The sequence below is a fragment of the Gadus macrocephalus genome, chromosome 8 (genome assembly GCF_031168955.1).
Source record: "Gadus macrocephalus chromosome 8, ASM3116895v1".
In the NCBI taxonomy this organism is placed as follows: Eukaryota; Metazoa; Chordata; class Actinopteri; order Gadiformes; family Gadidae; genus Gadus; species Gadus macrocephalus.
In genome coordinates this window covers 17,411,998-17,427,364 of record NC_082389.1, presented here as the reverse complement: position 1 = coordinate 17,427,364, position 15,367 = coordinate 17,411,998, and the positions used below count along the sequence as shown (strand labels likewise).

At 46.4% G+C, this 15,367-nt stretch overlaps 1 protein-coding gene across 1 annotated transcript in view; it reads right to left on the bottom strand.

Annotated features, from left to right (window-relative positions):
* Positions 1 to 10,782: 10,782 nt before the first annotated feature.
* The window catches only part of kcnn1a (potassium intermediate/small conductance calcium-activated channel, subfamily N, member 1a), an 18,604-nt gene continuing 14,019 nt past the window's right edge, over positions 10,783 to 15,367 (bottom strand). Inside the window, exons 4-5 of the mRNA XM_060059158.1 lie at positions 13,346 to 13,456; positions 10,783 to 11,804 (exon numbers count right to left, since the gene is read on the bottom strand). Of these exons, the coding sequence (XP_059915141.1) occupies positions 11,481 to 11,804; positions 13,346 to 13,456 (435 nt within the window). The 3' untranslated portion in view covers positions 10,783 to 11,480. The remainder of the gene's footprint in view (positions 11,805 to 13,345; positions 13,457 to 15,367) is intronic.

Here is a 15,367-nt window from a genome sequence, read left to right as displayed (position 1 = left end):
GCAACCCCCCGCCCCACCGCCCTCCTCTCAGGTGACTCACACGCGTTATTAAGCGCTCAGTGTGTGTGTGTGCTGGTTGGCCGGTGAGAGAGAGAGAGAGCGTGTGTGCATGGTGTGTGTGTGTGTGTGTGTGAGTGTGTGTGTGTGTGTGTGTGTGTGTGTGTGTGTGTGTGTGTGTGTGTGTGTGTGTGTGTGTGTGTGTGTGTGTGTGTGTGTGTGTGTGTGTGTGTGTGTGTGTGTGTGTGTGTGTGTGTGTGTGTGTGTGTGTGCCTGGTGTGTGTCTCACATGCCTTGATAAGCGCCCAGTTCTGTACATGCAGGGCGACCCGGGAGAAGCATGTGAAAGCACTGACAGGGGGAGATGGAGAGAAGGGGGAGAATATACCTAATAGCATGTCTTTATTTTACTACAGTTACTATAAAGCATCTTGGACTCATGGTTTATAATACTGGGCAGATGTGGCTGTTGAAAACGCTTTTTCTTTACTGGTTTCTGCATCTTGTTTCTAGTAGCCATGCTTATTATGGAAACCAAGATGTGCTCCATGATTAGCCTACAATACAATAGTGACTAAATTCAGATGACTTCAGGTGTGTGGAATGTAAGTACACACCTGAATGTACCGGAATACAAGTATTTCTGTATCCCATAACCATTATTTATCTCAGAACAATTTGGTGAATAAATGGTATGAATCATTTTAAAAGCTTGCCACGAGAGGGCAGCAAACGCCAGTCTTTCTTGCTTTCAATCTCTCAATCTCTCTCTCTCTCTCTCTCTCTCTCTCTCTCTCTCTCTCTCTCTCTCTCTCTCTCTCTCTCTCTCTCTCTCTCTCTCTCCCTCTCTCGCTCTCTCTCTCTCTCTCTCTCTCTCTCTCTCTCTCTCTCTCTCTCTCTCTCTCTCTCTCTCTCTCTCTCTCTCTCTCCTTTGTGTGTCTGTCTGTACAGTGTGTCTCTCCTTATTCCTTTCTCCTCTGGTCAGACTCCCCAGTAGGTTGTGTCTCATTCTATTGCCAACGAGGCTATATTAGATTGTGTATTGGGCATGCTTTCTGCTGCCTTAAGGCTTGCTACCTCATAAAACCTGACCATTAGTATTAAGCTTTTTTAGCCTGCATCGCAAAAAAAGGTTTAAGTGAAATGATCATGGCGGCCCAAATAAGAAACACATAACATGATAAAAACCACAATGTTGTGTACATCCTGGTGCAGTCCATCTCATTCGGTATCACCAAATCTTCTTATTAAGTACAGCAGTATTGTGTTTTTTGTAACAACATCTGTTGTACAATGATACATTCTGCCGCCAGTGTTTGTCTTTTTGGAGCATGCTCTAGGGATGATACATGTTTACGGTCTCATTAAAACCAAAGCCCCGTTTGCAGCCGTGTCTGCCGGTTAATATGACATCACTCCAGCGCAGCGCTCTCCTCCGCGGCAGCAGCAGCTCCCGTCTCCATGAGGAGAGAGAGCTGAAGGGGAGGACGTGTCTATTGACCCTTCCACCCCCGCACACACACACACACACACACACACACACACTCACACGCACGCATGCACACGCACGCACACACACACACACACGCACGCATGCACACGCACGCGCACATACGCACGCACAGACACCCACACCCACTCACACATGCACACACACACCAACACCCACACACATACACACCTACACACACGCACACACACACACACATGTGCACACACACATATATACACACACACACACACACATGTGCACACATACATATATACACACACACATGCATGCACACACACACATGCATGCACACAAGCGCACAAACACACAAAAACACACACACACACACACTTTCACATTTATAGTCAATACAAGCACAAGCCTCTTGCACACACTGCACTCTCACGCACATATGCACACATTCACTTTGCACACACTTTTACATGCACATACACACACAGGCAGAGTACCACCTACTTGCTCAAGTGAATAGGGAATCTCACCAGTGGTCTCGCCCTGGAGCTGCCTGCTACCTCATCTGATCTCTCTCCCCCCCCCTCTCTCTCTCTCTCTCTCTCTCTCTCTCTCTCTCTCTCTCTCTCTCTCTCTCTCTCTCTCTCTCTCTCTCTCTCTCTCTCTCTCTCTCTCTGTCTCTCTCACTCTCTCTCTCTATCTTTACTCTGACGGCACCAACAACATCACCTCTGAAGGAAATAGTGTATTACAGAATACAAGCATAGGCTAAAATATAAAGTGGATGGGAAATATTTGTAGGTATTTATTTGGGAGTATGAATAAATAAGTAGAAGATGCACTTTATTAGTGGGAAATTAGGCAGAAATTATAGGTCGTAATAAGAATTAAAATGATAAATAAAATAAAAATGTAGGAAAATATTCTTATTAAATTATGTGATGTGTGATTTTGATTTAATAAACAAATAGACATAAGACATAGAAATTGATAGATGATAAATAAGATAAGGGCTAAACTCAATCTCTGATCTTTAAGTAAATAGATTTCATATTGCAAATGTTTAGTCCAAATTTAAATATAATTGTATTAATTTATTTTCTTATATACTCATCATTATTATTATGCCATCTTTTATGGTCAATTCATGTAAAAAAAATTGATATATTTCCTTTGTTGGAATGGTGAGTTTGATATTCGGGGTAAATGCTCATGTGACAGACATGCTGGTAGAAAAACATTCACGGTAAAGGAAGAATGTCTTCAGTGTGGTGACGAGTGAGATGTGAAATGTGCTCCAGCCCGTCAGACGCATGTGATGAGCGATGAGGAGGAGGTGAAACACGGCCCCTGGATTCTGACATCTTCAGGATACGTGTTTAATGTGGGAGTCAAAGAATACTGAGGAAAAGATGCAAATACACCTCACAAGGGTACAAACACACACACACACACACACACACACACACACACACACACACACACACACACACACACACACACACACACACACACACACACACACCAAACACACACACACACACACACCAAACACACACACACACACACACACACACCAAACACACACATACACACACACACACACACACACACACACACACACACACACACCAAACACACACACACACACACACACACACACACACACACACACACACACACACACACACACACACACACACACACACACACACAAACACGGAGGGACACACACACACACACACACACACACACACACACACACACACACACACACACACACACACACACACAGACACACACACACACACACACACACACACACACAAACAAATACAAACACAAGCACACACAAACGAGGAGGGGGACATACACACACACACACACACACACACAGACACACACACACACAAGCAAATACAAACACAAACACACGGAGAGGGACACACACAAGGTAGGGACACACACACAGACACACACACATACACACATGGACACCAGGCCTGTCATATTGCAGGGTCCATTAGAACGAGGGGCTGATCCTCCACAGCTAAATGAAGCATGGAGCTACGCCAGCCTCCACCAGACAATCTCACTTGTGTCCCTTCACCCTGCTTGTGTCACACACCGACATGACAGAGCGAGAGGGGGGGGGGGGCAGATTATAAGAATTGTAAGAAAATAGAAATATATGGAACATTGGAAAGAATCACAAATTTACAAATCAGAGCTAATTGGCATGCTACTTCACCCCTAACAGAGCACATAGCTGAGGAGGACCTGACCACCGTGATTAACCAAAACTGGAATCCTTTACCAGGTAGCCTGGTAAACACAATCTGTAGGTCAGTGACAAGGGATGCCACGGACCTAACTACCAAAAGAAGACAGAACGTGCTCCCACTGCACACAAAACCAACGGCAAACTGAGCTGCACTTCCTTACTTCCTGCCAGTCGTACCAACACATCAGGGAACACACCTACCCCATGGAGGACACAGACATGCGAGGACTTTGAAAACCCGCTAACAAACCAGAAGAAATACAACAATGTGTGATCACAGCAGCACAATTCAAGACCTGTTGTGATGAGAGAAAGACCTCAAACACCTCCTCGACAGAATCCTCCTGCTACAGGATCAACAGCACATTTTTGTAATCATGAAAATTTATTATTTCGCTTTTTTTCACAATATATGCACCATTGCACATATCCTTCACACTGTAGATACCAAAGAATCTTTAATTTATCTGTTTGTTGAAGATATTTTAGGCTGGATTTTTTTGCATTCCACATTTGACTTTTGATATGTATTATTATTTTGTATTTCAATTTTCATCAGTGGTCAGTGAGAGAGAGAGAGCGAGAGCGAGAGCGAGAGCGAGAGTGAGAGAGAGAGAGAGAGAGAGAGAGAGAGAGAGAGAGAGAGAGAGAGAGAGAGAGAGAGATGCCAGAACAAACAACCGCTAGAATGCCTCCTGATTGGCTGAACCGAGAAGGCCTCTCTCAGCTGAACAAAGATCAATATTCCTATTCTCTCAGATTTCCCCAAGTGTATGCCAAGCCACGTTACGAAACATAATGTTTGTGTGTGTGTGTGTGTGTGTGTGTGTGTGTGTGTGTGTGTGTGTGTGTGTGTGTGTGTGTGTGTGTGTGTGTGTGTGTGTGTGTGTGTGAGTGTGTGTGTGCGTGTCTGTGTGTGTGTGTGTGTGTGTGTGTGTGTGTGTGTGTGTGTGTGTGTGTGTGTGTGTGTGTGTGTGTGTGTGTGTGTGTGTGTGTGTGTGTGTGTGTCTGGGTTGCTTAAAGAAGCCGGTAGCTCTTAGCTTCCAGGTCAGACGGATGGGAAAAGTGGACACCAGTAAAATTCAATAAATTACCTTCTCTGTCTCGCCCCAATCACCCCATAGAGGCCTCTGTCCCTCTGGGGTATTCTTAAACACCCTCACACCCAAACACACACCCACACACACACACATAATACAAGATGGGTGGTTCTTAATGTGTGATTAAAATGTGATAGTATGAATCAAAGTCAGGTAATATGTATACACTATACAGTAAAAAAGGGGATAAATGTAATTATTTGACTTAATGCTTGGTGGAAAACCTCATTAAGTCAACCAATACATGTTTTTTTAATAATATTCATTTTACAATGAAAATAATATCTTTTTGTACCGTTAAATTTAAATCTAATCTGCTCCTTATAAAACCGCCAAGGAATAAGAAGATTGAGGGCTTTGTGTACAAAAAAGGTTTGCTTTCATCATACACTCTCCATCACTAACTCCACCATCTGCCCCCCTCCCTCCTACACCAACCACCACGTTGATGAGCCAAGCACATTTCAGAAAAGCAGTGACGGGCATATTTAAAGCCTTGCCTTGCATCCACACATGCATGAGTGTGTCTGGATTACACAGAGAAAGGGGACAGGGAGACATGGCTCTCTGTGGAGCATGGGGGCCCTGTGTCTTGGCCGGGCCCCTGATGTTTGGGGTTGTGTAGCAACAAGAACGAGGTGGCTGACTGGGGGCCACTATGGAAAATCGACACTGCTGCCAGCTCCCTTAAGGCCGGGCTAGGGCTAATTACCTGAGCTCAGACATCGTTCACGCACATGCACCAGTCCTTCATTATTCAAACATTAATTGGTAGTGTCCCGGTTGTGCCACCGTGTTCCTGTTGGTGTGTGCGTGCGGCCGTGTGTGTGAACAAGGTCAAACCACCCAGGTGTTTGTTGCTGTTTGCATGAATACATTCACTTCGATTTTCACCATCCTCATGGTTTTGAAATCCCTTTCTGTAAATGTATTTTTAAAGAGGGGTAAAGAGTAGTGCAAACTGCCAGTGAGTGATATTAAGGACCTCTAGCCCATGGATGACTGAAAGCGAAGACAGTGAGCTAGAAAGAAAGAAGAAAGTGGTGCTCATAGCTGAAGATAGTCTTTAATGATTTGACCTTGGTGTCTCTCCTTGCTAGGACAAAAGTTAACCTGCAAAAATGAAGGAACAACATACAGTTTACAGAGAACATACCATGTTAAACCGATTCCCCATCCATTTAAAAGTAGATTTATTCCAGTGCTACTACATACATTATGTGGCAGTGTACACAGGACAATGATGCTTTTACATTTCTTTTTTCTCACGTTTCGGGGTTTGTCACTTTGTAATATTTTTTTTGTTTGTTTGGCAGAAGTACCTTCTGATGCTCTACGTTTCAAAGCCTACTTTTTTTTGGATAGTAAAAGATTCTCGGGTGCGTTTTTATCTCGTATCTACTACCAACGTCATGAATGTCCCTCGCTTCACAATGGTCATGTAGTTGTTGTCGTTGTTTTTATACATTTTATAAATTTTTTATTCATGTTTGTTTTTTTTCAAGAGGAAAAAAATATCAGGACACTATTGATATTTCATTTTCTGGAATGGTGTTTGGGCAGTTCTTTGTTGGTGACGATAATGGAGGGATGGGAAAGAAAGTTCATTTGGAAAGAAAAGGAACCCAATCGGGCAGATAGGAAATGAAACCTGACTCATACCTCATTTAGTAGAAAAGAAGAATCTAGGACAAAACCTGTACCATCCCTCCCCTAACGTGAGAGTGGTCATTTTATGGTATTTTTACTGCATATCTGCTCAACGCGACGTCTCCCCACCTCGCCCCCCGGTGCTCGGCCATTTGTCCCGCTTGTTCTGTGACATCAACAATGAGGTCATATTCACGGGACACTCGCTCTCTCGCTGCTCCACACTCCCAGGAGCTCAGATGGACATCTGTCTCCTAACGAGCCAGGGCTGTCTTCTTATGTGCTGCCTTCCCCTTTTCGTCCTCTCCCGTCTTTCTGTCTCCCCCTCTCTCCCCCCTTTGTCTCTTTCTCCCCTCTCTCTATTTATCGAATTGCTCCCTCTCTCTCATTCTCTCTCTCTCTCTTTCTCTCTCTCTCTCTCTCTCTCTCTCTCTCTCTCTCTCTCTCTCTCTCCCCCTCTCTCTCTCTCTCCCCCTCTCTCTCTCTCTCTCCCTCTCTCTCTCCCCCACCCTCTCGACCCCCCCTACACCTAAACGGGGAGGTCCTCACCGGATGCCTCCGAGGGAGCCTCTCCCTCAGTCCATTAGTGTATTCTATGGTCTCAGCTGGAGGTCATTCCACTGAGGAACCCGTCATGCACTGGATGCTAATGGTCACCTAATGATGACTGATGAGCTACAACAGGGCCAACGTCCCTCCTGATGTAGCAGTAACAGAGACACCAGAGGGGAGCGTATCGCTATTTAACACCAGTCACGTGAGGGGACATTATCGGACCGAGACGCTCCCCTGTTCCCACACACTCGGCCCACCTGATGCACTCACTGCCTGGGCGGAGGGTTGTGATCGGAACCCCCTTCAGAGGAGAGGGGTGGAGCAGAGAGGAGGAGGTGAGAGGGGTGGAGCAGAGAGGAGGTGAGAGGGGTGGAGCAGAGAGGAGGAGGTGAGAGGGGTGGAGCAGAGAGGAGGAGGAGGAGGTGAGAGGGGTGGAGCAGAGAGGAGGAAGAGGTGAGAGGGGTGGAGCAGAGAGGAGGAGGAGGTGAGAGGGGTGGAGGAGAGAGGAGGAGGAGGTGAGAGGGGTGGAGCAGAGAGGAGGAGGAGGTGAGAGGGGTGGAGCAGAGAGGAGGAGGAGGTGAGAGGGGTGGAGGAGAGAGGAGGAGGAGGTGAGAGGGGTGGAGGAGAGAGGAGGAGGAGGTGAGACGGGGTGGAGGAGAGAGGAGGAGGAGGTGAGAGGGGTGGAGGAGAGAGGAGGAGGAGGTGAGAGGGGTGGAGGAGAGAGGAGGAGGTGAGACGGGGTTGGCAGGGAGGCTGTAAGAACGCATGCTTAATTCATTCAAGTTGAAAAGAGAAAGGAGGAGAAGAAAAGGCCAGGAAGAAAAGAAGAAAATGAATAAAGACTCATGCTTGATTAGGCGCCATTCACCACAAACTAAATACGTTGTTAAATGAAGAGCTCTCTTTGGCTGCCATGGAACCACTGGTGTAGCGGTGGCGGTGGTAGTGGGCACCCTCTCACTCTCCTTCACCTCCCTCACTCCTACTCTCTCTTCACTACTCCCCCACTGACTCACCAGGGCTGCCTGTGGCCAGCCAGAGGAACTGAGCTCCTATTTCTGTCCATCGGCTTTAGGGGCGAATGAAACATCTTCTCACATGTTTTTGTCTGTCTGGGGCGTGAGGGACTTAAGGGCTTTATTTCACTTTCTTTACTAAGATGCCTACCATATAAACTACTGTGACGACAGCATGCTTCACCCCATAATTCACCCATTTTGTCCTCATTTTCAACGAGCAACACACGTTGGATTTGAATGTTTTTTAAATTGAAATTTGTTTGAATTTATCAAAACACTAGGTTGAGACGTTTACCATGCAGGTGGTTGGTTCATGATTCAAGTATTTTTTCTTTATATATATTATCCATCATTTACCCTGTTCCTTGTTTAAAAAAAATATATACTAACATGGAGAACAGATTTGTGCCCTCCAATTCCATTTCAACGTGGACCGGTTAACTGTTGTCTCTCGTTCTCTCTGTTTGGCTCTTTATCGTTTCAGGGGAGATCTGAAGAGTAACTGGAGGCAACGGGATTCACAACAACACCTAATAGCAACTGCCAGTTCTGGAATTTGTTCATTTGATCCCTAGAGGAGACCACAAGCTGTTAAAAAACGTTGAAACCTGCTAAAATGACGACTTACTGTTTCTTACTGACTGAGTTCATTGTTGATCAATGAAACCACTTAGCTGAATATGGGGATTCAAGTTTAGGTCAGCCTTTCGCTAACCGTTTGCTTGATATGAAATTATGTGCCAATTTCACATGCTTCAAGTTACCACAATTAGGTTCATCAACACTTAAAAACAAAAAACACATTGCATTAATAGCATTAACAAATAAAAAATTTGAACCACGAATTAAGTATTTGTCAGCGAATTAGCTTTATACCTTGTTATCAATTTAGTTTCTAAGAAGAATAACAATAAAAGCTATTGCACCCATGATCTTACATCAGTCAATTAATTAACTCGTCTATGGTCATTTAACGTGGCAAATAGATGAGTTATTCTATCGTTATGTATCCAAAACAGCTACTAGAAATATCATATCATATTCAGCCTCATTGTTCTACAACCTCATTGTAGAACAAATTCATTTGGCGAGAGTAGTTGTTACACACGAGTCAATTGCTTATTTGGGCACCAAATGGAGGTTGTAGTCTTTCCCACAGTAAGCGGTGGACAGCGACATGTTTTACAACAGCATTCACAGAGACCTCGTACCTCCTGGAACACGAACAACAAGTCATCATTTCAGCTAGCTTCACTCAGATCTTTTTTGGCCGATGGGTCCAATCCGCTCTAATGAAAGCTAACCACTAAAGAAGGAGAATGCTAAGGGGAGTGTGGTTTATTGACGTCAAGCTCAGGCTCTCTAGAAATCCAAGTCATCTAATAAAAATAGAAAACAACAAAAAATACTACGGAATAGCAGTTTAAAAGCCACAAATCAAGCACAATAATAAAAATAAACTGAATCAGAATGTAAATCATCAAGACTTCCAAATGTATTTGATTTGTTCCTGCCATGTCTGGTTTCCACAGAGACATGCAACAGAGGGGGAGGGGGTGGGGGTGGGGGTGGGGGGGATGGTTTAGCTCTCGGTTCGGTGCCTAGCGTCGCGTTTATCCCCCCTTCAGGCCCTGCCACCATCTTAAGGCCAGTGGAAGCTCTGATTTGTGGTAGTTAAAAACGTAAACTTCATATTTATTTTGAAATAACTACGTGTAGTAAGTAGGTGTGCAGCATGGAGCTAGGAACTCACTCCTAAACTAAAACTACTAGTCGTCCATCTTTGTTTGTTTGTTTCCCTCGATTTTTCTGCCTTTGTCCTATCCTTTTTAATGTGTTAGTATCAATACAAAAAAAACAAAAAACAAAGAAAGTTTTTCAAAAAACGTCTGGAGTCACTGTGTGTGTGTGTGTTTGTGATGGAGGCAATGCTATGCGATACATTAAGACATTTTTCATCGAGTTTTTGGAAAGGAATGTATCTGAAAAAGGAATGCAATGCTTGTATTCAGACTGTTAACATCGTAAAAAAGCTCTGAAATTAGTAATTAAATAACCCTCTACTATTTATACATTCAGGCACTGAAAAATCACATGTCAATATGTAACTAAAAAAGATAGTCGCTCTCAACTTTCCCTTGGTAAGAACAAGGAAACTGAAACCTTGAAGTTGGCAATTGTGTAAATTTTTCCTACTCAGTAGTAATGCCAGACTCATCCCACTGCAGCTCTCTCCATGTTCCGATGGGGAGCTCACCTCCTCCCCTGGCGTGGCACGGCGGCCCTCTCGCTCTCTTCCCGTCGCTGCCTCCCGGCCGCCGCCTCGACCCGCGGCACGGGGTCGAATGCGTTGCGAGGCGCGGTCCTTCTTCAAATGGAACATCAGGTGTTTCCATCGTAGTCTCCCTTCCCCCTTCTAGCCAAATAAGCAGATGGACGGACGGAGGGACGGACGGATGCAGGGGTCCTCTATCCTTCCCTGGACACGGGAGGGGGGCCAGATGGGGCCGAGGCTCTCTCTCCCTCCCTCTCCCTCCCTCCCTCTCCCTCCCTCCCCTCAGACCAGACTCCAGGGGGGGCACTCGGGTGTGACAGCCAGCTCTCACCCCAGCGACCCTGCACTCACACTCAGTCTTCTGTAACTATACAAGGGCTTTTACAAAAAAGCTAACTTGGACAGCCATACAATGGCTAAAACATAAACCATATCTCTACTTTATCTCGGTTTGTCAAAGTTGTCAAAGTTATTTTCGTAAGCTTCTGTATTTTTTTGTTTCTTCGTTTTTTTCAATGTTGTGTTTTTTGTTGCGTCTGTGTACGCGTATGTGATTCTGTGTTTGTTTGGAGTTGTTGTGTGCTGTGCTGTGTGTCTGTGTGCATGTGTGTGTGCTTAGGCATTTATTTGTGTGTGTGTGTGTGTGTGTGTGTGTGTGTGTGTGTGTGTGTGTGTGTGTGTGTGTGTGCATGCTTGCGCGCGGGATCTTAAATGAAGTCTTTCCTTGTTTGTTAGCTCGGAGCCGGAGCTCCAGAGATGTGCCGAGACCCAGAACAACCAGCAGACCCAGCAGGCCCAGCAGACCCAGCAGGCCCAGCAGACCCAGCAGGCCCAGCAGACCCAGCAGGCCCAGCAGACCCAGCAGGCCCAGCAGACCCAGCAGGCCCAGCAGACCCAGCAGGCCCAGCAGACTCCGGGAGGGAGATCTGTAGAGGCGGGGTGGGGGGAGAGAATCCCATCCAGAGTCCAGGATCCAGGGTCAAGGGTCAGGGGTCGTTTCCATAAGGATCCATCACAGGGCCAGGGCGGGGGAGTGTTGGGCGGGGGGTGTGGGGGGGGGGGGGGGGGGGGGGGTCTCCGGAAGGGGGGCGGTGCTGTGGCGTAGGAGGTGGCGCTGGCCGAGGCGTGGCCGGTGTTACCCGCTGTCGGAGGAGGTGTGCGGGGCGGTGGAGGGCGAGCGCCGCCGCCGCGCCGTCGACGTCCACGACCGCTCGGACCGCTCGGAGCGCTCGGAGCGCTCGGACCGCTCGGAGCCTAGCGAGGCGGGCCGGAAGCGGTGCACGAAGCCGTCCAGGAAGTCCTGCTGCTGCTGGGTTATGGCTTGGGAGATGAGGCAGGGCAGTGCCTGCAGGCTGCCCGTCACCGTGTCCAGCTTGTCCTCCAGCGTGCCGATGCGCTTGTCCAGCTCCTCGCTGCGCTCCTGCAGCTCCGACACCAGGTCGTACATCACGTTCTGGGTCTGCAGGGGGGGGGGGGGGGGGAGGACAGGTGGGGTGAGGAAGGATACCATTGTGAGTGACTCGTCGACAAAGGTTCAGCGGTCGCTGAAATGTGGGCATTCCCCTCTGATGTATACTTCATCGAAGCCCAGGTCAAAATATGAACACTCTCCAATCACACTCAATACAAATGCTCCTATGACGCTAGCTTACTGTACGGATAAAATGCACATAGGCTTGAGACCCCTGCTAGGCAGCAGGCTAATCCAACCATCAGAATGATCACCAACCAAACAGGGAACCCCTGTTTGGTTGGTGATCACATTACATGAACACAATTAGAAATTCCCCTGAAACCCTTTTGCTCTCATTCCTCGAGTTTCATGTGTAACCTCTCAAAATATTTTCAAGAAATTCCGCAAGAGTTTTTTTTATGTCATAGCAGGCTAAATTGTAAATAATCCTGCATGTACCTCCCTGCTCAAAACAACACCTGTGGAAGTTGGTTTGACTCCCAGCCCAAAGGTTGGGGGTTCAAAGTCCCAATGTCCACCGTGTACCAGTAGGGGCCTTGGAATGAGAGGTTTCACACTTCCTTCATGGTGCTGAACGACTGCTTCTGAATTGATCTGTAAATGTATCTTGATAAAAACATCTCAACGTCGTCAACAGACATTGTGACTATCCAGTCCCACTGGAAAGGCCTACATATCTAGTAGAGAACAACGGAAAAAAACAGATTACCCTTCTAGAGACCTGACCAGGAAAGTGTGCCTCCAGTTGAACCACAGTAGAGTGTAAATAGAGTCGACCGGACTAGCAAGCCGGCAAATAAATAAATAAACACACATTGAAGTCCACCGTGCAAAAAAAACCTCTAAAAAGTCCACAACTGGAGAGCAAATGCCATCCACATCAAATGAACCCCGGTCCTTTGAACTCTGTGTGTTGGGCTGCTCTACCGGGCCCCGATGCCCCCTGCGGAAGCACAGGGGGCCGCAGTAGCAGCAGGCTGATAACGGGTGTACTGTCTCGTATCAAAAGGAGGTCAAATAGCTCTGACAGCAGGATTGTCAAAATATTGACCAAGGTGTAGTGTACTCAGATTGTGTGTTTGTGTTTGAACGTTTAGGAGTGGTAGTCAAGGGAATAGTAGGAGTAAGTGCATTGTAACAAGATACAAAAGGTACAATATAGAAATTGTTGCTTCGGATAGGTTATTGTCATTCAAGATAATGAGAAACAGAGAGATGCACTTTCTCTGAAGCTTATTCTCTAAGCTTGACAGTGAGTATAGCTATGTAGAATGAGTGGCCTTAGCCTTCATTTTGCAAGCATATCATATTAGTCTGGGTTTTGAATCCACTGGCAGTGAAAATGTGCTTTACAAATAAAGTATGAACCGCATTATCCAAGCCACTTTCTTCAAGCGCTGATCTAACTACTCACTTTAGTTTTGCCTATTTTGCAACGAACGTGGCATTATGACTGCATGTATCCATGGTAAACTCTACCCGCCAGTGTAGATAGAGAACCAAAGGTTCTCAAGAGGGGCTCTTACCTTGGCCAGGTCCACCAAGGTGTTGGCCTGGTCATTCAGTTTCCTCTGCTCCATCTTCACACTGCGCAGTCTGGTGGGTGGGGGAGGAATGGGAGGCGCAGGGAGGAGGAGGAGGAGGAGGAGGAGGAGGAGGAGGAGGAAGAGGAGGAGGAGGAGGAGGAGGAGGAGGAGGAGGAGGAGGAGAGAGGATGGTGAAGGGCAGAGAGCAGGAAGTGAGAAGAGGGAGGGGGGAATTAAAGAATGGGGGAGTGTGAAGGGAGGGAGGGAGGGAGGGAGGGAAGGACAGAAGGAGGGTGGGGAGGAGAGAGAAGGGAGGGAGAGTGTAGAGGGAGTATTGAGGAGGAGGTGAGGATGGGGATGGGGAAATGGGGGGAGGTAGGTGGAGGAGGAGGTAGCGTGGAGGTTATAGGATGAAGGGGGGAGGGAGGAGCAAAATAGGGAGGAAAAACAACATATTTTATCAGAAGAGAGAGAGAGAGACTTACATTAAGAGAGAGAGAGTGAGAGAGAGAGAGAGAGAGAGAGAGAGAGAGAGAGAGAGAGAGAGAGAGAGAGAGAGAGAGAGAGAGAGAGAGAGAGAGAGAGAGAGAGAGAGAGAGAGAGAGAACAGCCTGCATGCATAATACATTTTTGATATAAAAATATAAACACACACATTCCCAGTCTTGGTCAAAGCAATTCCAACCAAAACATGCAAAAAACTATGGAAGCATACTATGGTCATTCGGAAAGAAAGTCAGTTTTGGTTTCTTCCAATTTGACTGACAGCGTCATTTACTTGTGGTTTGCTAGCGAACGTTTCATCAAGACAAGTCCCGCCACATCAAATAAAATAATTAATAACCCTTTTTTTTTTACAGAAAGGTTTTCACTCCAGAAAGAATATGATATGCTTCCATACAAAGAAATCTGAGATAAACAAGAAAATCAACACACAACCAACCCATCCACCCACCCCTTATGAAAGAAAAGTAGACATTTCCAAAATAAAATGAAAACATCATGCTCCTGGAGAGCTGCACACAACTTAGTGAGAGGCCATGAGGTTTGCAGTCCAAAAGAATCATTCAGAAAGCGTGCAGTGTCTGTGAGTGACTCTCTGCACTAGCAATGAAATGTGTATGTGTCTGTGTGCGTGTGTGTTTCCAGGTGACAGTATGCATGTGCGTATGGATATGAATGTCACACATAAACAATGAGGGCCATAGCCGCGATGCACATGGTTCGATGGCTGCAACATATGACATGGATTTCAAATGAACCCTTGCTGGAGTGCTTTGCTATTGTCTCCTTAATGAGGTGTCCTACTGCGTCTCCGTGGAAACCCTGTCATTGTTAACGAGGGCGTTGCGACAGCCAGTGGCTGGGGCTGTGAAGAAAGGGAGGAACAGTCTCCCCTCTTTGGCAAATAATGGAAGGAGAAGACATCCAAGGGCATTTATTCATGTGGAAATCAGCCTCAAATCAGCCAGCGCAGGGACTATCTTGCTGATGGACCTTTGTTTGTGTGAAAACCAATTTTTTTCTCTTATTTCCCTGGCACATGTGGCTATTGATGTGGCTTTATGTATTTTGTATTATAGCTTTTGGACAGGGGGGTGGGGGGGGGGGGTGTTTTAGGCGGTGGGGCTCCATGTTTATTTACAGCCTTGTATTATACTTGAGGGTACGTTTGAGGTGATCTTCTACAAATGATGTGTGTTGACTTCTGTGTTGGGGTCATGCTGTGTCATGTGACAGAAGTCATGTGACACGTGAAGCTGAACAATTTGGACTGTGAACACAACACTGGATGGCTCACTCGCAGGAAACATGGTTTAGTGGAAGAATATGAACATTAACCCACACACACAGCACCCAGTAAACAAAACAAATGTCAAACAGAGATGTTGAAAACCTTCATGGACATGTAGATACAGTGGGGTGATTACAGTGTCTGTGTGCGTGTGCATGGGAGTGTGCGCGAGTATTCGTGTGCGTGGGTGAGTGTGCGTTTGTTGTGTCATCAACAACACACAATCA